This window comes from Arvicola amphibius, chromosome 10 (genome assembly GCF_903992535.2).
Source record: "Arvicola amphibius chromosome 10, mArvAmp1.2, whole genome shotgun sequence".
In the NCBI taxonomy this organism is placed as follows: domain Eukaryota; kingdom Metazoa; phylum Chordata; class Mammalia; order Rodentia; family Cricetidae; genus Arvicola; species Arvicola amphibius.
The window spans coordinates 93,560,184-93,582,498 of NC_052056.1; the positions used below are offsets into that span (position 1 = coordinate 93,560,184).

Consider the following 22,315-nt stretch of genomic DNA (forward strand, 5'->3'; position numbering starts at 1 on the left):
TATCCTGGAACTTGCTCGGTAGACCAGGCTGGCCTCGAACTCACAGCGAACTGCTTTTGTCTCTGAGTGCTGGGATTAAAGGCATTTGCCATCATGACTCCTGCAATCATTTTTTGTTTGTTTTGAATTTTTTTTCAGATTGCTTTACTATTTAGCCCAGGTCTGCATTGAACTTCAGAACCTCTGACTCAGCTTCCTCAGTGCTAAGATTGTATGCCTTCTTTACCACCATGACTACCTGTTTTTGTTTTGTTTGCTTTTGTTTTTGCTTGTCCTCTCTTAAAAAGATTTCTTTTATTTTAATTTTAGATTTATTTATTAAGTATACAGTATTCTGACAGAAGAGGGAGTCTGATCTCATTACAGATGGTTGAGAGTCATCATGTAGTTGCCGGGAATTGAACTCAGGACCTTTGGAAGAACAGCCAATGCTCTTAACTGCTAAGCCATCTCTCCAGCCTTTACTTTTTTAGTGGTGGTGGTGGTGGTGGTGGTGGTGGTGTGGTGGTGGTGGTGGTGGTGGTGGTGGTGGTGGTGGTGGTGGTGGTGGTGGAGGTGGTGGTGGTGGTGGTGGTGGGTGTGTGTGTGTGTGTGTGTGTGTGTGTGTAGATATATGTTTGAGTAGAAGTGCCTGAAGACATCCAAAAACAGGTGTCCAATTCCCTGGATATGGAGGATGTGAGCGTCCTGACTTGGGTGCTGGGAACCAAATTTAGGTCCTCTGCAATGGGGAATAGTTAAGCCATCTCATCAGCCCCAATTTTTTTTTTTTTTTGACACGGTCTCTTGTAGCTTAGGTAGGTCGCAAACTGTCTATATAGCTGAAGCTGCCCTTGAATTCCTGATGCTGCCTCCACTTCCAAGTGCTAGGCTCATAAGCATGTTTGACTCCCAGGCCAAATCCTGACAGGGTTCCAGGTGTCCCTCGCGGCCTTGAACTTTTGGTTCAGTGTCTCTGTTTCCTCAGTGCTGGGATTAATGGCAGGCACCAGTACCCGGGCCTGAAATCTGCCTTTTTATTGTGATGTGTTCCTTACAAAACCAGTCACATGACGCTTGCTACCCATCAAGGCATCTATGTGGACTGTTGCTGACCCACCCACAGCTGAACTTGACTGGCAGGGAAGCCTTAGAAGGCCCGAGGGTTGCAGCAGGGACTTACCGGACCACACCATGTCCAGGCGGGTTCACATGGACAGTAGACTTGTGCCAGCCGCCCTGGGCCAGCGCAGCCCGGAGCGCTAATCAACACGAAAGTCCAAGAAAGCAGAGACCTCACGGTCCCAACACGTACTGAGCGCCTCTTACATCACTACAGAGCAGCTCCTGCCGGAGAAGCGCCAAAGGCAATCGGTTGCCAGGCAACAAGGCAGCAGCTCCCAGCTCCCAATCAGCCGCCAGCTTTCGACTGAGAGCGGGGAAAAGGAGATGCATGTGGTTTGAGATTTCTAAGTACAGTTTGTTTTCTTTACTCTTATTTATTTTCTTCTTGTTTCCTTCCTCTTCCTTTTCTTTCCCCAAAGTCCCTTTCCCTTACTCCACCTCCTTTCTCCTTCCTGTCCTTTCCCGATCCCCTTTCCTACCCTTCAGGCATGCTGAATTGGCCCAACAAACAGTAAGGGTAGAAAGAAGCCAGCTAGCGTGTGCCCCTCCATCTACCCCAGCGAGTGTGTCTCTTGCTGCAGCTGAAGCCTTGGGCATTAGACCCTAACTTCTCCAGATTGACGGTGGCTGGATCATCCGTTCCTCTTAGGAATTTTTTTAAAAGATTTATTTATTATGTATACAGTGTTCTATCTGCATGCATGTCTGCAGGACAGAAGAGGGCACCAGATCTCATTACAGATGGTTGTGAGCCACCATGTGGTTGCTGGGAATTGAACTCAGGACCTCTGGAAGAGTAGCCAGTGCTCTTAACCACAGAACCATCTCTCCAACCCTCTTATGATTTTTAGTAAGTACAAAGCAATGTTTCTTTTCTTTTTTTTTTTTTTAAAAAGTGGTTTTTGAAGTAGCTTCACTTAGCCCAGGCTGGCCTTGAACTTCTCATCTTCCTGCCTCTATCTCTTAAGGGCAGGGCTGAGGTTGCAGCCATATGCCACCTGGCTAGTTTTATGAAATGCTAAGAAGCCCATGGCTTTGAGCATGCTAGGCGAGCATTCTTCAACCATGCTGCAGCCCTTTTCTAGGGTATTGAAGCGGAGGTCTATGTAGTCCAAACTGGTCTCAAACGTGTCATCCTCCTGCCTGTTTCCCAAAGTCAGAATGACAGGTGCACACAATCTAGACCTGCTTCCTTACCACCCGCATCTTCTGCAGTGCTGCAGAGAACCCACAGCTCTGTGCTTGGCAGGCAAGCACTCAGCCTTTGAACTACACCTTACAAACTGTGGTAGTTTGACTATAAATGGCCCCCGAGAGGCCCATAGGGAGTGTCAATATTAGGTGTGACCTTGTTGGAGGAAGGGTGCCACAGGGGTGGCTGGCCTTTGAGGTCTCAGAAGTTCAAGTTTTCTGCTGCCCACAAATCCAGTTGTGGAACTCTCAGCCACCCCTCCAGCGCCCCTCTGCATGCATACCGCTATACCTCCTGCCACAATCATGGACTAAACTTCTGAACTGCAAGCCAGCCCCAATAAAATGTCTTTCTTTATAAGAGTTGCTGTGGTCATGGTGTCTCTTCACGGCAATAGAAACCCCCTAAGACACAAACTGGTTTCTTTAACTAATCGTAATTTTTAAATTTGTGTGTATATGCTTAGCTGCAGAAACTAAGAGTGCAGGATCTCCTGGAGCTGGACTTACAGGGAGTGTGAGCTACCTGGTGTAGGTGCTGGGAGCCGAACCCAGGTCCTCTGGAAGAGCAGCAAGTATTCTTAAGCACTATGCCGTCTCTCCAGCCACTTTGTGTATTTATAAATTTTTTTTTTAATTTTAAAAAGGAAGCAAGTTGGGTGTGGTGGTTCATGCCCTTAATCCTGACATTCAGAAGGCAGGAGGAGGATCTCCAAATTCAAGGCCAGCCTGGCCTACAGAACTAGTTCCAGGACAGCCAAGGCTACACAGAGAAACAAAGCAAAAAAAAAAAAAAAAAAAAAAGGTATATCTTATGGGTATGTGTGTGCTCGAGTATATGCATGTGTACTACATATGTGTAGGAGCCTGAGGTCAATGGTTGGTGTTTGGATACCTGGGCACTGGAGTTAAGGTGGCAGTGAGCCGTCGTGTGGAGCCCATGAATCTCAGAAGTCAGAAACAAGACAACGGAGCCCAATCCTCAGGGCCACTCTGTCACCCCTTGCTCATCACTGTTCTCCATGGCTAGGCTGACATCTTTATTGGAAAAGTTGAAAACACAGTTGCAATGTATTATACAAAGAAAGGTTCTCATTCCATAACAAAAGTACTGTTGGGAAGAGACAAGAGCTGGTGGCCACCTGCCCTGGGAAGGTAGGCACGCAGTGAAAAGCGAAATTCACTGATAGGAACTGTTCCAATGGAAAACTGTGGAAAAGGTGAAAAACAGAAGGGGGGCATAAACGACCAAAAAACAACCCCATCCCTGCAAGTTTGAGAGTCTGTTATAAGCTTGAGACATTTAGGTTATCACCAAGATTTAGTGGGATTCCTCGGTTTGTCCCTAGAATGCTAATCAGTTTAACTTAGGGTCTTCAAACCTGAGGTAGTTGAGGGTCACCTGAAAAAATGTCCTGGAAGGATCTATATGCTTGGAACTGGATCCAGCCCCATCTAACCAGCCGTTTCTGGCTTTGGCTACTGGGAGAGGAGGCTCTCCACCAATGTGGTGGCCAGTCCTGTGTGGGCTGGACCTGCGGGACAAGAATGGCCAACAGCTGTTCTGGATCGCTGTTGATGGCTTCCATCAGACAGTGTGGTCTCTGGGAACCCGAGAGGTGGAGACAGGGCAAAGCCACTCTGTGTGGAAGGCCAATATGGAGGGTCCAAGATGGCAGAGAGAGGGCAAAGCTGCTCTGGTGGGAGGATGATCAAGATCATGGCGGATGGCAAGGCCACTCTTATTGGCAGGCCAGTGTTGGGCCAAAGGCTTGCTTTATAGCAAGGTTCTCAGAGATCTGGAAAGGCAACAGTGTAGCTTGACTTTTGCCAGCTATCAAACATTAGGGTTATGCTGGGCGGTGGTGGCAAGATCTCTGTAAGCTCGAGGCTAGTCTAGTCTACACAATGAGCTCCAGGACAGCCAGGGCTACACAGAGAAACCCTATCTCAACCCCCCACCCCTCAAATGAGAGTTAAATGGTGCCGGAGACCCTCCTACAACCAAGTCGCTGACAAAGAAGTGAAAGCTTCCCTAGACACAAGATGAGAACCAACTCCTAAGGTGAGAGAGGTCACAGCAGACTAAGGTGACGGGTGCTCGTGACCTCAAGTTACCTGGTCGAAAGCCTGGTGTCTGACTCATCAGCCACCCCTGTTCTGAGACAGGACACCCTGGAGGTGTGTGACTCTCCCAGCTATGGGGTTGAGGGCACATACATAGGCTGGATTCTAGGAACAGCGTTGTGGGTCAGGACAGTCAACAAGCCAGTTAGGTTACAGTCCTAATTTATTCTTCGGTATTTTTGAAGATAAGGTCTCAGCATATAGTCCAGGCTAGACCTGAACTGAGGATCCTCCTGCCTCATATTCCCCAAGTGCTGGGATTGCAGGCATTGTACCGACAAGCCTGGTATGGTCATTTAAATTCACTGCTCAGATATGAAACTAACCCCACAAAGGCAGATCTTCCCTTGCACAGACATATCCTTAATCTTGAGGCAGTAGGAAACTACAACACCAAGACAACCACGAGACAGCTGGACTGGCGTTTATCAACCCATCAGAGCCATTATTTTGTCCAATTTCTATCTTGAAAAAATACTTTTCCTTAAGAGTCCCTTTTACTCAACGTATGTGTAAGCCACCAGTAGAGGGCGTCGGATCCCTCAGAGCTGGAGCTAGAGGTGGTTCAGGAGCACATGATGTGGGGGCTGGGGTCAGAACTGGGGTTCCCCCCCCCCGGAAGGGAAGGAAGTGAACCGCTGAGCTAACCCTTCAGCCCTCCAGGTCCCTGTGCCGAGGATCTGTCCACACTCACACAGCAGTCTTTAGTCCACGGAGCCTCAGGAGAAGTTCCTTCTGGGCCGCAAGAATTTTCAGTGTTTGGTATGTCCGGCCACTGGGTTAAAGACTCATGTTTAGGTAGCAGCAGAGCCAACAAATTATGGTCTAGGCTGAGTGAGATGGCTCACACCTTTCATCGCAACACTTGGGAGGCAGAGGAAGGGGCATCTCTTGAGTTCAAGAACAATGAAGTGCATGTAGATACTTTAAGGCCAGCCAGGGCTATTTAGTAAGACCCTATCTCAAGAAAAAAAAGTTATATATAGTTTATACACACACATAAATAATCCAATTTTATTAAATCCTTTTTTGAGACAAGGTCTCAGAATGTAGCCCAGGCTGTCCTTAATTCAGGATCGTCCTGCGCCAGTCTCCTGAATGCCAAGATTACAGGTCTGCACTACCAAGCCTGGCTAAAGAAAGGCAATTCCCGACTTGAACTACACTGAAGAGTTCTGCTAGGACGCTGAGCAGGAGGACCCTTGCACTGTTGACTACACTGAAGAGTTCTGATTGACAGGACGCTGAGCGGTAGGACCCTTGCACTGTTGACTCACCTCGTGCTGGGGCGCTTGACTGTTTCACTACTCAGGAAAAGATTAATTATTAGGGTTTTAGAAATGACAGGCATGCCATTCACTCAGAGAGCCCTGCTCTATTGCTTGTTTGATTTCCTCTTGCTGGGACCCACGTGTGTGCGTGGTTCGACGCTAGAAACAAGGGCTGACCATGCAGTGGTCACCTTTGGAAAAGTTGACCTGCGGTGAGCACATGGATTGGCTTGATGGGCACAAACGGGCCCACAATGCCACACATTGCTTGTTCTGGTCCTCGGACTCAAGAAATTCTAAGCAGAGAAACATTCTTCTGGCACCAGACTGGGCCAGTTCTACTGCAGGTCATGTGTCTCAGCAGATGTCGTCTGCATTGCTGGGAGTTCCTGGAGCGCCAGCTTAGAAAATACTTGGGGACAGAGTAGGGGTGGGTGGAACAAGAAGAAGGGGTTGATTCACAGTGATCAAACATTAGTCTCACAACCCATTGCCAGCCGTGTCCCACAGGGGACAGGTTTAAGGACGTGCTGCTGGCTGCACCTAAGCGGGACAGATCAAGAAGGAAGATGCCACCTCCCTGCTCCATCCTACAGATCAGAAGGTCACTTCATTTCAGCGGTTCCAGTTGAGAGTGGCAAATTGCTGTCCGGCTGCTCGTATCTAGGGCGGGATGCCTTCCGTCTCCATCCTGGCTTCAGGAGGAGCAAGAGTGGGGAGTGGCAGAGACGGTTGTCATAGCCAGTGGTCCCCTTCTTCCTCTTCCCTGCTTCTCTATTCTTCGGGGAACCTGCCTGCTTAGAATCCAAGGCCAGAAAATGACCAGAGATGGCTCTTTAGTTGCTCTGTGGTCTGTGAAGACTGACGGCAGAGGGGCAGGCCTAGTCAGTCACCCTTGGGCCTGACTGCTCCAAGCATCTCTGGGCAGGTGCTGCACGAAGATTGTTAGTAATAAATATGAAGAGTCCTACCCGAGCCGAGTTCTCTTATCCTACTGATGGGAGCAAGTGGGTCTGTGGAATAACTAGCACACAGAACCATCTTTTATCTGGTTCAGTAGGATGCCAGAAGCAGGCGGCTGGGAAAGGAAACCACTTCTGGTTCCCTTCTGTCCCTCTAGGGCCTTGCCTAGGTTTGATGGGAGGTGGTCCATGGCACAAGAAGTCCGCTCTGGGGGCTGTAGTGTAGTGTGGTTTCTATACTGGCACGTGATGGAGTGGTAAACCTGGTCACATGAGCTCCTAAAGAAAAATGTCACCTGCACTGCTGGGCCCCTGGCACCTTTTCTTTTTTTCTTTTCTTTTTCTTTTTTTTTTTTTTTTTTTTTAAACTCTGGTGTTCCCTGGCTTTGTGAAGGTGGACAGAGGCCCCGAGATGGCACCAGGGGTCAGACAATAAAGGCACTAGCTCTGCTTCAGACTTCAGAGGAGAGCTGTCACTCTGGGGAGTGGTCGTGACTGACAGAAGAGCTGAGATGGAGCACCAGGCCGTAGCTGAGCCGCACCCTGGTGTGTGTGTGGGGGGGCTTCCTCTCAGAAGGCTCAGAGCTCAGGGTGGGGGTGAAGGGCTGGAACCCTTTTTGGGAAAGTTGGCCGTGTGAAACTTCCCAAATATAAAACCAAAATAACAAACGACCACCCTAATAGTAAGTAGGAGGGGATCCGCTGACTGGTAAAAGTGTAGTGGAGGGGCGAGCCATGGCTCTGGCGCTCTCCGCCAGGACACTCCATCCTGTCCCTCTGACTGTGATTCAGGTGGCAGTCCGGTTTGCAATCCAGCGGAAGTTCTGATGCTCACAAGTTTGTGTGAATGACAAAATGCAAAGACTGAGGAGGGGGGGAAAAAAGAACAGGTGTCAGATGTCCCTCTCCAGCTCCCCGTGACAAGAATCCTCTCTATGCAGGACATGACCCATGAGGAAGTAGAGAGCAGGCGGGAGAGGTTGGCTGTGCCTCTGTTTTCTGTGGACCTGAGCTTGCTCATGGCCAACACTGGCCTGCCTATACGTCAGGGCCACAGGGAAGGACTCATCACGCACTCAGACAGAGGAGGAGTCATGAGGGGACACGATGGGCTTCAGCTTTTGTCAATGGAGAGGTCTGCAAGGACCTGGTGTGCCAGGGTGGGGACTGTCACAGACAGAAGGGGAACAGGGATTTACATTCTGACGTGTGGGGCGCTGGCTGGCTCTACTCTTTTTCAGGTATTGCTTCTTGAACAGTAGCCGGCGATGCTTCTGTCCCTAAAAACAAAAACAACAGAAACATTTCACAGTGGAACCTCGTGCACACATCAACTCTTCATGCCAGGCTGACCCCATGTAAGAGACCTTCAAGCTTATGACGGCCATACTTGTTTTTTAAAAAAAACCCTTTAAAAAGTGTGTGTGTGTGTGTGTGTGTATGTGTGCGCGCACGCACGCGCTGTGTTATAAGTGTCGGTGCACACACGCCAGGGTTGGAGTGTGGAAATCAGAGGGCAAGTTTTCCGGGAATTGGTTTTATCCTCCTGTGGGTTCCAGGAAGGTGGGCTGTGGTCAGATGAAGCTTTGCAGTTTTAGCTACTAAGCCATCTTCCTGGTTCCACACTGTGGTCCTTTGCAGCTCTAGAGCCAGAACCTCAGAATCCGTGTGCCTTGCCTGCCAACTCTCCACTGGCCAGTCTTCATCTACTGCAGGCTTGCTAGCAAGGCTGTGTGTGCGGTCCCAGGGGAGCCAACTTCGAGCCCCAGGACCCACCTGACAGCTCACAACTGTGCACAACAACAACAGATCAAGGTGAGTAACCGGGGAGGGTCCTGGCTGCAGCAATGAAGACACGGGTTCACCAGTCAATGTGGAAGCTTTTATAATATTCAATTTGTTTGGTTTTGGCTCTGTAGCCTAGGGTGGCTTCAAATTCCCAATCTTCCTGCCTCTGTCTCCTAAGTGTTAGGTTTACAGATGTGCACCACCCAGGTTAATGCTGAAGCTTTAAAGTTTCTTAATTCTCTACGATGTGCCCATCTTTAGGTTTAAGGGTTATTTAGGAATGGAAAGGAGAAAAGAAGACCAGAAAGTGACAGGCCAGAGGGTCCCGTTCTACTAGGGGAAGGCCTGTCTCTTCTGCGGCACCGACAGGAAGTACCCAAAGTGAGCCTACCTTCTTCCCATCCCTCGGCAACACCAGCCAGCTCGTAGTGTTTCTTCCGAAGCTCTCCTAGCTTTTGACGCTCCTTCTGTAGGTCATTTTCCAGCTCCAGAACTCTAACCTGTGGGAAAAGGGTGTGAAGAGGGTCTGCCATTGGTTTAATTCAGTTTGAAACCTTACCTTTCTGAATGTCCTACAGATGAGCTATGTTCCCACCATTGTATCTTTCCCTTGTATCTCTCAGTCTCTGTCTCTTCTGAAGTAGGAGGGATTGGATCCAGGGACTCATGTATGATAGGCAAGTACCCTACCACTGAGCCACACCCCAGCCCCTCACTGGGGGATTGTAGGTCTACCACTCCTTGGGACTTGTCTTCCTTAGACTTAATCTGGTCTCTCTGTGGCTCAGATCCCTTCTTCCATCATATCCAACCCATCTCCACAGCTTACTCAAATCCACTTAATGGATGGAGCTATCTTCCTAGCCCGAGAGGAGCCTGCTAAGGTTATAGCACAGCCCCCAGTACAATTTTTTTTTTTTTTTTTGAGACAGGATCACAGGTAGCATAGACTGGCCTTAAACCACACTGTGTCTTCACCTCCCTAGTGACAGGATTCAGGTATACAACATAATATTTAGCCTTCTCTACCTCTTTGTTCCCATTTTTAATTGTATGTGCACATATGTGTTGTGTGTGTGGGGGGGTGTGCATATTCAAGTGAGTATATAGGTGCCAAAAGAGGCCAGAAGGTGTTGGATCCCCCGAGAACTGGAGTACAGGTTTGTTGTGAGCAAATGCTCTTAACTGCTAAGCCACCTCTGAGGGGTTTTTTTAAAAGATTTATTTATTAATTATGTATATAGTATTCTGCCTGCACTGTATGCTGCAGCGTCAGAAGAGGGCACCAGATCTCATTACAGATGGTTGTGCGCCACCATGTGGTTGCTGGGAATTGAACTCAGGACCTCTGGAAAGAAACAGCCAGTGCACTTAACCTCTGAGCCACCTCTCCAGCCCACTTGTTTTTTGTTTTTGTTTTTTTTATAGATTCTTGCTCTATAGCACATATGGCCTCAAAACTCATGGCAGTCCTCTGCCTCAGTCCCCCAAGTGCTGGGATTATTACATGCATGCTCCACCACCTGGCTTCATTTTCCCGAGTTTACTCTCTTTCTCTCTGGCTTCCCCATGGGGGAATGATACTGGGGGTTGAAGTGCAGGGAAAGGAGACAGCCCCGACCTTAGGACGTGGCTTGGTTTTTCTTACCTGAGAATCCATCTCCTGGTCGCTTGATCTGGGTGAGTGTGCATGCTTGAGAAGTCCATACTGTCTGCAAGGATGGACACAGGAAGATTCCATTAAATGATGTCCAGAGCTGACATTTGCGGAGGACCCTGCGATTCCCCCCACTGCAGAGCTTGGCCTGCACTTTGCCACCATACTGTTACAAGCTGAACTGTCCCCACAGGCTCAGTTTGGAATACTTGTTCTCTATCTGTCGGTACTATTTTGGGAGGCGTGTGGAATGTTTAGAAGGCTGGGCCTGGCTGGCGGAAGTAGGTCCCCGGAAGCATGCCTTTTTTTGTGTGTTTATTAGTGTGTGTATAGGGGCATGGCAGGGGATGTTCATGTGTGTGAGGGTGCATTTAACCGTGTGGGTCCAGGAGACTGAACTTGGTTGTCAGCCTTAGTGACAAACTCTCTTTCCTAGTGAGGCATCTCATCAGTCCCCGGACGGATAGAGAATCACTATGGAACATTGCCTGGGGCACGTTTGTAGGGGAGTTCTAAACTAGGTTAACTGAAGTGGGGAAAAGCCACTGTAGAAGTAGGCAGTGATAATCCATGTGTTGGGTCCTGGAGGGAATTAAAGGGGAGGAAAATGGGAAACTAGGTGAGGTCTCCTGTAACCCCAGCACTATGGGGGCAGAGGCAGGAGGATCTCCGGGAGTTTGAGTACAGCCTGATCACATAGTGAGTTCCAGGTCAGCCAGAGGTACACAGTGAGACCCAGTTTCAAAAAAGCAACAGACAAATAGACAGACAGACAAAAAGCGAGCAATTAAGCAAGGTGAGGGTGGAGATGGGGTAAGCACCAGCATTTACCCGCCTCTGCTTCCTGATGGTGGATGCCATGTCACCAGCTGCCTCACACTCCTGCCACCCACACTCACGCCTTCCCACCACCATGGACTGTACCCTCACACTGTGAGCTGAAATAAACCCTACCTTCTTAAAATTTTTTTTTACACATTTATTAGTGTGTGTGCACATCTCACGTGCCATGCTGTGAGAGTGGAGGCCAAAGAGAGCCAGTTCTCCTATCACGTGGGTCCTGGGCATTGAACTCAGGTCATCAGACTTGGCAACAGTCACCTCTGAGCTCAAATCTTTCTTTTTTAAAAGTTGCTTTCACCAAGGTCTTTGATCTGCTCACAATAATGAGAAGATTAATTAATTCACGGTTAACAAGGGTCTGATTCTCTGGGGACAGATAGACCTCTAGTGACTTTTCCTCTGACCTCAGGAAGTAGCAGACAAAAAAAAATATACTTTTTTTTCTTTTTCTTTTGTTCTTTTTCTTTTCTTTTTCCCCTCTTTCTCCTCGCTCTCTCTCTCACTCTCTCTCCGCCCCTCCTCTCATCTCTCTCTCTCTCTCTCGGTTCTCTCTCTCTCTTTCTTTTTGGGTTTGCTCTACATTTGGAGGCTGTCCTGGAACTCGTTCTGTAGACCAGGCTGGCCTCGAACCCATAGAGATCTGCCTGCCCCTCTGCCTCCTGAGTGCTGGGATTAAGCATCACTACAACCCCAGCCATAAAATCTACTTAATAGCCTGCCACTATAGCAAGGGCTAGTGGTTCATGTGGTTGGATCCTAGCACTAGGGGAGGCAGAGGCTGCCAGATCTCTGTCGAGTTCAAAGCCAGCCTGGTCTACAGAGCAAATTAGAGGACAGCCAGGGTGACATATTGAGGTCCTGTCTTAAAAACTAGAAAAAAAAAAATTCATGCTTATGTGAGGTCCTGCCTCAGGAGGTCAGCATGTCTATAAAAAGACCAAAAGAACAACCTGACTTCATACATGCCAGAGAAGCACAGTGTGGTTGATTAGCTACATCCCTAGCCAAATACATCCTTCGTAAGAGTGTGTCTAGGAAGAGCTGGGTGAGGTGGCGCACACCTTTAATCCCTGCACTCAGAAGGCAGAGGCAGGTGGATCTCTGTGAGTTTAAGGCCAGGACTACTTAGTGAGGTCCCATGTCGGGGGGGGGGGGGAGAATCAACAATGGAAGAGACCCAACCTCTTGCCCCCATACATATTTGTATGCATACCTACAAGCATATCACATGCAAAAAGAGAAAGAAGGAAAAAGAAAAAAAAACAGAATTAAATTGAGATCATCGCTGCTCCTTCTACAAATGGTGCCCACATGACGGCTAAATCCACATAAAACCTGAGAGAGCTTGGGAGGTAATTCTGGGCAGAAGAGAATAGAGTAAAGCGTGGCTTCTTGGTAGCAGCAATTTCTCGGGTCTGCTCTGCTTGCTAGAGGCAAGCAAGTGCTCTCATCTAAGAGAGACTTCCTGATTCAGCTTTAGCTGCAAAACCCTGTAGCTCTTTAAGAGGTCCTGCCATGAAACACTTAAATAGTGTTGATGAAAAGCTGACCATATGCTTTTCGGTTTTCAGCCGTAGCAGGAAAAAAGCTGCTACGTTTTAAAATGCTGGCTTTCAGAGCCATCCTGCCAGGGCAAACTTTGACTCTTTTAGGCAGGCAATCTGTGTGGTTTGCAAGCACACTGCTGAAGTTTGCTTGCTGGCAGGGACCTTGAAAGGCCATAGAGTTGTGGCAATAAAAATGGCTACAGCCAGTACCTCCGCCATGAGGCTGGAAAGCTAATGAATGGGCTGGATCCAGTCATCAAAGCCAAGGCTTTCATCCTCTCCTTAAAAGACTCATGTAGTCAGAAAAAGAGATATATAGTAAAGAGAGATTTAAAAAAAAAAAAAACCTCTAAATGTTTTTACTGTGTGTTAAAAATATATGCTGGCTTGGGAGAGAAAAGAAAAAGGTTAAAGTTCTTAAAAAAAAGAGTAGTTGGGTGTGGTGGTACACACCTTTAATTCCAACACTTGGGAGGCAGAGGTAGATTGACCTCTGTGACTTCAAGGTGTGGCAGGACACACCTTTAATCCCAACGCCTGGGAGGCAGAGACAGGCAGATCTCTGTGAATTCAAGGACAGCCTGGTCTACAGAGTTATTCCAGGACAAAGATATACAGAGAACCTGTCTCAAAAAGTAAAAGTAAAAATAAAAGAAATAAAGGTTAAGTAAAGCCACATAAAGATGGAAAATAAACAGAGAATCTTGATACTGTATGCTATTATGCTCTCTTTGAATTGTTTGAATGCTGAGGAAGAACTAACAGCTGCTAAAAGATATTTGTTTATAAATGCTGCTGAACTAATTCAAGATAGATATTTTGAAAATACCTTGACTTCAAAATTTGGATCTAAGGTTATGATGTTTTGGAAAAGTTCTTCTTTTGTTTTCACAGAGGATGAGACCCTGTGGATTGCTTCTATCCCAATATGGTATGATAGACCACGCCCTCCTGAAAGGTTGCTGCGAACACCCTCAAAAAATTACTTTGCTCAACTACTGACTGAGAGGAACCTATCACACAGGTTACACCATGAAAGACCTGAATAACAGCACCCCCATTCAGCATGAAGCAGTTTGGAGAGAAATAACTGAGCCCATATTCCCAAATATTGTTTATAAATGTTCTTTTACATTTAAAGGGGGATATGGTATAGATATGAGTAATTTGCATTGGTATGGATTTTAAGGTCAATTTTGTTATATGTATATGTATTTCTGATATTGATTAAGGTATTGTGATTGTATAGTTCATTTAAAAATGTAATGTATAATTAGGAAATATAGGTCATTAATGGATAATCATCGATAATAGTCAAGCTTGTAGTCATGTTAGTTAGATTTTCTGAATATATAGAGATATATTTCAGTTAGATAGACATTCTTCATATCTTTCAAAGACTACAGAATATGGCATTTAATGTTTTAATAACTTAGGACTTTTCATAACAATGAGACACATCTGCTCCTGGCAGCACCAATCTACTTCAAGAGGAAGATGGGCATCAAAGAGGCTCCTTATGGAGTTTGATAGCCATTTGGGCAAGAAACTGCTCTTGCCTGGATTGTTGCATAAACTGGACACAAAGAACCCTCAGAGAGAGGACTGTTGAACTTGCCTAAAGGTAAGATGGTCTTTCGGGGTTCCTGATTCATGAAAGAGTCTGTGAGACATTCTGCAGGACACAAAAGAAAGTGACTGAACTGTCTTTGGAATTTCCTGCTTCATGGAAATGTCTCTGGATACTATGTGCCTGTAGGCCAAAGATGGACGCCCCAACGGTACAGAGGAACTTTGGGTGACTGTCCAGGCAGCGAGATGTTTCTGTCATTTCTAAAGTTTAGGAAGTTGCTTATTTCTTGTTTACTTAGGTAATATTATATCCTTCTGGAGTCTTTGATGGAGTTGAAGAATGGATAGATAGTTATAGTTTTCCTTAGTTATGATAAAAGATAAAGTAGATATAAATATTGTAACTGTAATTCTTACTTGATAACTGTTTTGTTATATGTAATTTTACTATGTTAAAGTTAAAGCCTTTCTTTTTTGTTTAACAGAAAAGGGGAAATGATTGAGTAGGGTCATCTGTCTATGTGTTACTTTCATTGGTTAATAAAGAAACTGCTTGGCCTGATAGGTCAGAAGATAGGTGGGTGGAGTAGACAGAAAAGAATGCTGGGAAGAAGGCAATGAGTCAGTCACCATGATTCTTCAACCCAAGACGGATGTAGGCTAGAATCTTTCCCGGTAAGCCACCACCTCTTGGTGCTACACAGATTACTAAATATGGGTTAAAGCAAGATGTGAGAATTAGCCAATAAGAGCCTGAAACTAATAGGCCAGGCAGTGTTTAAATGAATACAGTTGTGTGTTGTTATTTCAGGTGTAAACTAGCCGGGAGCTGGGTGGCGGGACACAGCCCGCTGCTCCTTCTACAGATCATGGTGAAAGAGATTCAGAGTGGTTGAAAAGTTACCTGTCTCCTCAATTTGAGATTTGCCGGAAATGGTTGAGGCTACCACAGCGGCCGTGGCCTGGTTCACTCCCCGCGAGGCCTGCTGAAGCTGGGTCAGATTGAGGCTGCCCTTGTTAGCTTTCACCTGCCGGGACAAAGGACATTAATGTTCAGCTCCATTAGAAGCAGCGAGGACGTACCAAGCAGCTCGCCTGGTGGCACTCAGCCACCACCAAGTGTCGTCGCCAGGTCACCAGTCAACCTCTCAAGGTCACTGTTTCCTGTGGGACCAACCCCCGACATGTCTAGAGGGGAAAGTGACCCTGGCATATAGGTTGGATTACCCTATACTCCAGCTTGCACAACTGTCTGCAGAAACTCTTCTGTGTGGGGGGAAACCTGTGATCCTAAGAGATACGGGAGGAACAAAGAACATTCATGGGGTGAAGTTCTGTTTCACTGGTGAGGAGATCTTGGTCAATGGCTCTGTGTGAGGATTAAACAGGGCAGTGGTTCAGAGACAACGGGGCAGACATGGGTGACTGTAAGGGACCAGTCAGGTGACCTCTAGTCTGTATCGTTTCATCACTCTTGGCTGGCCTGGAGCTCACCAAATAGAGAAGGCTGGCCTCGAATACAGAAGACTAGATACCTGCCTTTGTTTCCTGAGTACAGGGATCAAAGGTGTGTGCCAGCATGCCGGGCTAACAGATACCATGCTCAGTGAACAGATACTGTTTTGATTTTGAATACTAGGAATGGAACCCAGGACCATATGATTGCTACACAGGTGCTCTCCCACTGAGCCACACCCCAGCCCCTCACTGGGGATTCTAGGCAGGGGCTCTCCCACTGAGCCACACCCCAGCCCCTCACTGGGGATTCTAGGCAGGGGCTCTACCACTGAGCCACACCCCAGCCCCTCACTGGGGGATTCTAGGCAGGGGCTCTCCCACTGAGCCACATCCCAGCCCCTCACTGGGGATTCTAGGCAGGTGCTCCACCACTGAGCCACACCCCAGCCCCTCACTGGGGGATTCTAGGCAGGGGCTCTCCCACTGAGCCACACCCCAGCCCCTCACTGGGGATTCTAGGCAGGGGCTCTACTATTGAGCGATAGCCTCTGCCTCTTACCAGGGCAAGTGCTTTGCCAGTAAACACTACCCTCAGCGGATTTTAAATGACGTTTTATTGTTTTATTTATGCAGTATTTCTGTGTAGGTGTGCATGTGGAAGTCAGAGAACAACACGTATGAAAGACTAACTGTGGCATTCATGTCTCTCATCCTCCTTTGTAGGTAACAGAGATCAAACTCACACTATCAGGTTTGCAGCAAATGCCATCTCCCTGGCTCCTGTTTAAATTTTTTATTTTGAGCCAAAGTCTTGCTCAGGTTGTCACTAAATTCACTTTGAGCCCAGCTAGTCTTTCACTTTTAATTCACCTGCCTCATCTTCCCAAGTAGGCAGGATGACAGGCCTATGTCACCTGGTTCACCCAAATGCTCCTTGAATGACAGCATTGCTACTTGGAGGCTGGCATGCCTGGGACCCTCAAAAGCATCACACAGTGATGGCGTATGCCTTTAATTCCAGCATTTGGGAGGCAGAAGCAGGCAGATCTCTGTGAGTTCAAGGCCAGCCTGGTCTAAAGAGCAAGTTTCAGGACAACCGGGGCTACACAGGGAAACCTGTCTTAAAAAAAAAAAAAAAAGGGCTGAACTTTTACTCAGGACCCAACCAAGCAGGGCTATGGATTATCACCTGTCCTAGAAGTTGGTTTCATGGCTCAAGTCCTCTCTAACTCAGCCAGCCTCACTGTGTGCTGGAGCAGCCAGCATGATTGTGCCTACCTTGGATGCAGCCACAAGCTGGGCTGTGCTAGCAGCAATCTCGTGTGAACACACCATCAGTTCCTCAAACTTCCCTTTGCCTTGGACCACGAGATCAGCAGCATCCCTGAGAACCCAGAAGAGCCACGAGGGGTGAGGTTGCAGAGAGCAGAAGCCATCATGATCCCCCCTCGACAGGAAAGGCAGCCTGCTTGCCCCACCCCAGGTTGTCCTCTCTCTCAAACTTCCAGTGCTAGCCACTTTTTTTTGTACTTTTGTATTTATTTGTGTATGTACGCAAAGGTGTGTGTGTGTGTGTGTGTGTGTGTGTCTGTGTGTGTGGGGGGGGGGGGGGGAACGACAAGAGAGCATGTGGAAGCCAGAGGGCCACCTCAGGTGTAGTTTTTTGGGATAGAGTCTCACTATACAGCTCTAGTTGCCTCAAACTCACAGAGTTCCATCTGCTTTGCCTCTCAAGTGCTAGGATTGAAGGCATATACACCCCATGTCTGTCTCCAGCTTATTCTTTAGATATGTTCTCTTTTTTGTTTTTAAATTTATTTGTATGGTGTTTTGCCTTCATGTATGTATGTATGAGGGTATTGGATCCCCTGGAATTGTAGTTACAAACAGTTGTGAGCAGCCATATGGGTGCTGGGAATTGAACCAGGGTCCTCTAAAAGAGCAGTCATTGCTCTTAACCACTGAGCCATCTCTCCAGCCCCAGATTTTAACAACTTTTGGGCCCAAGTATGATGTTGCATGTCTTTGATCCCACCACTTGGGAGGCAAAGGCAGGTGGATCTCTATGAGTTCAAGGCCAGCCTGGTCTACATAGTGAGATCCAGGCTATCCAGGGTTACCTAGAGAGATTCTATGCTATGAAATGAATACTTTTTCTCTCTTAGCAACTGTCCGGTGTGGATCAGTGGAATGGGGAAGGTGATGTAGAAGCCTTGGAGGAAGTCACTTACACCATGATGGTAGCTCCCCAACCAACAGCTTTGGAGGCAGATATAAGTCCTTCTGTCCACCGAGAGTTCTTGGCATAAAATTCTTTAGGGGATGCAGTACCCTATAGAAGCAAAAATGGAATAGTTTGGTTAGTTGTTTTTATTTTATTTTCATCCTTAAGCAGATTTCATATATGACTGGTTAGCTTGCATGTGCATGCACCACGTGAGTGTGCAGGTCAGAAGAGGGTTCAAATGCCTTGGATTTGGAGTTAGAGGGTAGTGAGCTGCCACACTGGGTGCTGGGACTCAAACCTTGGTCCTCGGCAAGAGCAGAAAGTGTTCTTAACTGTTGGGCCATCTCTCCATTGGGTTGTTTTTAGACAGGCTTTACTACATGGCCTAAGCTATCACCCAGTTCTTGTTCTTCCTGCCTCAGCCAAGTGCTAACACTATAGGCATGTACCGCCATACCCAGGTTTTTTTTTTCCTTTTAAATTACATTTATTTGTATATTTTGTACATGTATATTTTGTACATGTAGGTAGACATGTTCATGTCATGGTGCAGGCGTGGAGATCAGAGGACAGCTTGTAGGAACTGGCTCTTTCTATCACGCGTGACCTGGAGCTTGAACTCATATTGTTAGGTGTCGCAGCAAACTCCTTTACTTGCTGAGCCAGCTTGCAGGCCCACTACCCAGCTATTAACAGCTAATTTTACAGAATGCCTCTCAAGCGCTATGTGCCTTTATTCTCATGTTAGGTATAAGAAAACTAAGATGCAATGAAGCAAAATAACATCTTTAAAGCCTTAGAGGTAATGAATTAAAGTAAATCTCCATCTTTTAAATAGGATTTATTTTTAACTTTTAATTGTGTGTGTGTGTGTGTGTGTGTATGTGTGTGTAAGAAAATGTAGGTGCCCAGTGATGCCAGCGGCATCTGATGCTTTGGAGCTGGAGCTGCAGGCAGTTGTGAGCCACTGATGTGGATGCTGGGAGCTGAACCCAGACGACCAGGAAGTGCTCAGCCATTTTTCCAGCCCATAATTTGGTCTCTATGTATAGACCAGGCTGGCCTTGAACTCAGAGATCTGCCTGCCTCTGCCTCCCAATACTGGAAATAAACCATGCATGGTTTTATGCAGAGTCTGGGACAGGCTAGGACTCTACTGATTGAGCTACATCCTCAATTCATGAAGGAAGTTATGAGAGAAGGTCCAGCTATGCAGCCCATACTGAGGTCAAACTTGAGATCCTCCTGCCTCAGCCTTATGAGCATTTGGATTGTTAAAAGAGTTAAGTATCTGCAGGTCTGGAAATCTATAGGACCCGTCTCCCATGTCTGAGGAAGAACAGTACCAGGTCTATGGCTGGGATCTGCCCAGTTTCCCAAAGTCCTCAGCTGTCCTCCAAAGACCTAGATTTGCAGCGTCAGTGGGGTTTCCACAGTAGGGCTGTATGTATGGCCTCTGGGAGCTGGCGCTATTAGTTACCGGCTGATTGCTCCCTAGAGGCAGCCACCAGGAACCCTCAACTGCCCACGGTGTCTGGGAAATATCCCTAAGGATGGCAGATCTGCCCGCGGTGGAGTACCGTTGGAGCCCACAGCGAAACCAGATTCTAGCACACGCGGAGGGAGAGGGAGCTGACACCACAGCCCTGCCTACCCTGCCACTTTCCACGATCTCCTTCTGGAGGTCCTTGGAGGCCACGACGAGGACCTTGATGGCTTGCATCAGACTGGTACAGGAACCAAGGATCCTAGTAAAAAGAAAGGGTCGGTGACGGGACAGTAAGAAGAAAAAGAACAACGTGCTCTCTCATCCCTAAGCCAGGAAAACCTTGAGTAGCAATGAGGGGCAGGAAACACCGGTGTTGGGGTTGCTGGAGGACCCTGAGGCGTCGCCTTGGAGGCAGGCTGCTAAGTGGCAGTTCCCTGTGGGCCCCGCTTTCAAGGATCTTGCTTACCTACTGCGACCACAATGTTCTCACTGACCTTTCGTTCACCTCCAACTTGACTCCCGTGTCTCCTGCTCGAGATTTACTGAGTATTTCCTGTTAAAAAGAAGCATGTCTGGTTTCTTTTCTCTCTCTGTGTGTATTACTGGGAACCGAGCCCAGGCTTCCTTCATACTCTCTGATAAACAACGACCTCAGGTCCTCACTGATGGGGGGTTCTAAGCCAGCTACATTCCCAGCCCAGGAAGCATGGCTCCTAAATGTACCATGAACCCGATCCACCACCACTGCCTTGATACCCTCTGGATCCAACAAGGTGTGGTAGCCTAGAAGGCTGAATCTCGGTATCTTCATTTCTGTCTTTGTGAGTCAGGAAAACCCCAGGTCCCTCTCTTGTCTATCAGCTGGAGCTGACGGCTCTAGCCAGGGCAAGTCTTGACCTTAGCCCTTGGGCTGTTGTACATGAAGCACACTAAGAGCTGCGGTACCTGTCCCCAGGGCCAGCTGCTACCAGATCCACTAGGTGGGTGCTCACACCAGAGCAGGGAGTGAGTCTTCCACCAAAGGAGCTACATGAGACCTTTCCAACAGGGCCCATTCAGCTGCTCCTGAGGAGTTCTTGAACACCCATCAGGCTTCCTCTGGCATTTTATTATTATGACAGTGAAGGCTGGCTCTAGCGGTTCAACCTGACAAGCCGAGACTCACTCAGCAAGAGAGTTTCAAACGGGAGAACTTGGGGTTGGCTTGTGGGTAGGTCTGCAGGAGGGATGCCTTAAGTTAACTGATGTGGGACGACCCAGCCCACCATGGGCAGCACCATTCCCTAGACAGGGGGTACTGAACTGCGTAAGAGGGGAGAAATCAAGTTGAGCGCAAGCAAGCAAGCGAACACGTATGTACTAATGCTCTGCTCTTGACTGTGGATGGGATGTGATGAGCATTTCCAACTCCTGTCTTGGTGACTTCCTTGTTCCTACCACCGTGACTTCCCTGCAGTGCCCTCAAACTGTAAGCAAAAATAGACTCTTCTCCCCTAAGTTACTTTTTTTTTTTTAAATTATTTATTGTGTATACAGTGTTTTGCCTGCAGGTCAGAAGAAGGCACCAGATCTCATTATGGATGGTTGTGAGCCGCCATGTGGTTGCTGGGAATTGAACTCAGGACCGCTCGTAGAGCAGCCAGTGCTCTTAACCACTGAGCCATCTCTCCAGCCCCTAAGTTGTTATTTGTTAAGATGTTTTATCACAGCAACAGAAATGAAGCTACATCAATGGCTGTTCTAAAGAAACAGGATTTAAACCCCAGCCAGGTGGTGGAACTCACCTAAGTCATGTGATTATCAGCCAGCCTGGAAAGGGAACCCCAGGTGACCGACAGCAAAATATTCTACCTGGGAGGAAACCGCTCCTCTTTCTTTGTAAGGACCTCGTTTTCATCCCCTCATTGGTGCAGTGGCCTTGGCCTTTGATTTTGTTTTCTCTTTCTTTTCTCCTTCTTTAAGAGACAATATCTCACATAGCCCAGGCTGGCTTCAAACTTACTATACAGCAGAGGATGACTTTGAATTCACCTGCTCTACCCTCAGGGCTGAGATCACAGGTCTATACCATCACACTGAGCAGTTTTGGCTTCTTTGGCAGGAGTCTAAGACACTCTTGAAGTGCAGTGCTGCCCGAGGGAACTGACGGGAGTGTTGCTGTGGGAAATCCTACAGAGTCCTCTCACCTCTATCCGGGTGGTGGCAGCCTCAATGGCAGCTGAAGTGGCAGCCATCTCCTTGTCTACGAGGTCACCCAGCTCTTCCTGTTTGATGTCCAGGCCCCTGGGCAGCAGTTCCTGTGAGCAGTACCACAGAGGTTAAAAGGACACAAAGTCGTCCCCTTCCTCTGATGGATGTTGAGTGTTGGGATTAAGAGTGTGAGCTACCACACCTTTTCCGACCCAGAACCCCTTTATTTTCCCTAAGAAAGGGTTTCTCTGTGTATCCCAGGCTATCCTGGAACTCACTTGGTAGACCAGCCTGACCATGAACTTAGAGATCCCCCTGCTTCTGCCTCCCGAGTGCTGGGATCAAAGGTGTGGGCCACCATGTCTGGTATTAATTTTTTTTTAAACAAGGTCTCATGAAGCCAAGGTTAGCCTTAAACTCTCCGCATATCCCCGACTGTCCTCGAACTCCTGATCCCCCTGCCTCAGCCTCCCAAGAGCTGGGATTACAGGCAGGTCCCACCAAAGCCAGTCATCTTACTGTTAACCAGGTCTCTGCCTCAGCGCTAGGGCACCGAACAGAAACAGCTGCTCAAGCATATCTGTACTTTCATAAATACCTAATGCAAACTTTTTGTGTGTGCATGGTCATGTGTGTAGAGGGCCACACGTATGTACAGATGTGAACGTTCATGTATGTATGAAGCCCAGAGGACAACCTGAGGTGTCATTCCTGAGGAACCATCCACCTTTTATCCAAGGCTCTTCCCTGGCTGGTGAGTCTGCCCAGCTCTGTGGATTCAAGTCTGTACCACCATGCTCAGCCGTTTTTCTTTTCTCTTTTTAATACAAGTTCTGCAGATTGAACTCAGGATCTCATGCATTTGAGCCACCACTTCAGCCTCTCTGAA

General features: G+C 47.7%; 1 protein-coding gene across 1 annotated transcript in view; it reads right to left on the reverse strand.

Annotated features, from left to right (window-relative positions):
* Positions 1 to 3,322: 3,322 nt before the first annotated feature.
* The window catches only part of Hip1 (huntingtin interacting protein 1), a 126,433-nt gene continuing 107,440 nt past the window's right edge, over positions 3,323 to 22,315 (reverse strand). The window contains 12 exon segments of the mRNA XM_038345894.2: positions 3,323 to 7,519; positions 7,855 to 7,935; positions 8,835 to 8,943; positions 10,092 to 10,109; positions 10,111 to 10,131; positions 10,133 to 10,155; positions 14,967 to 15,090; positions 16,799 to 16,904; positions 17,752 to 17,852; positions 19,402 to 19,495; positions 19,731 to 19,789; positions 21,423 to 21,533. Coding sequence (XP_038201822.1) covers positions 7,883 to 7,935; positions 8,835 to 8,943; positions 10,092 to 10,109; positions 10,111 to 10,131; positions 10,133 to 10,155; positions 14,967 to 15,090; positions 16,799 to 16,904; positions 17,752 to 17,852; positions 19,402 to 19,495; positions 19,731 to 19,789; positions 21,423 to 21,533 — 819 coding nt within the window. The 3' untranslated portion in view covers positions 3,323 to 7,519; positions 7,855 to 7,882.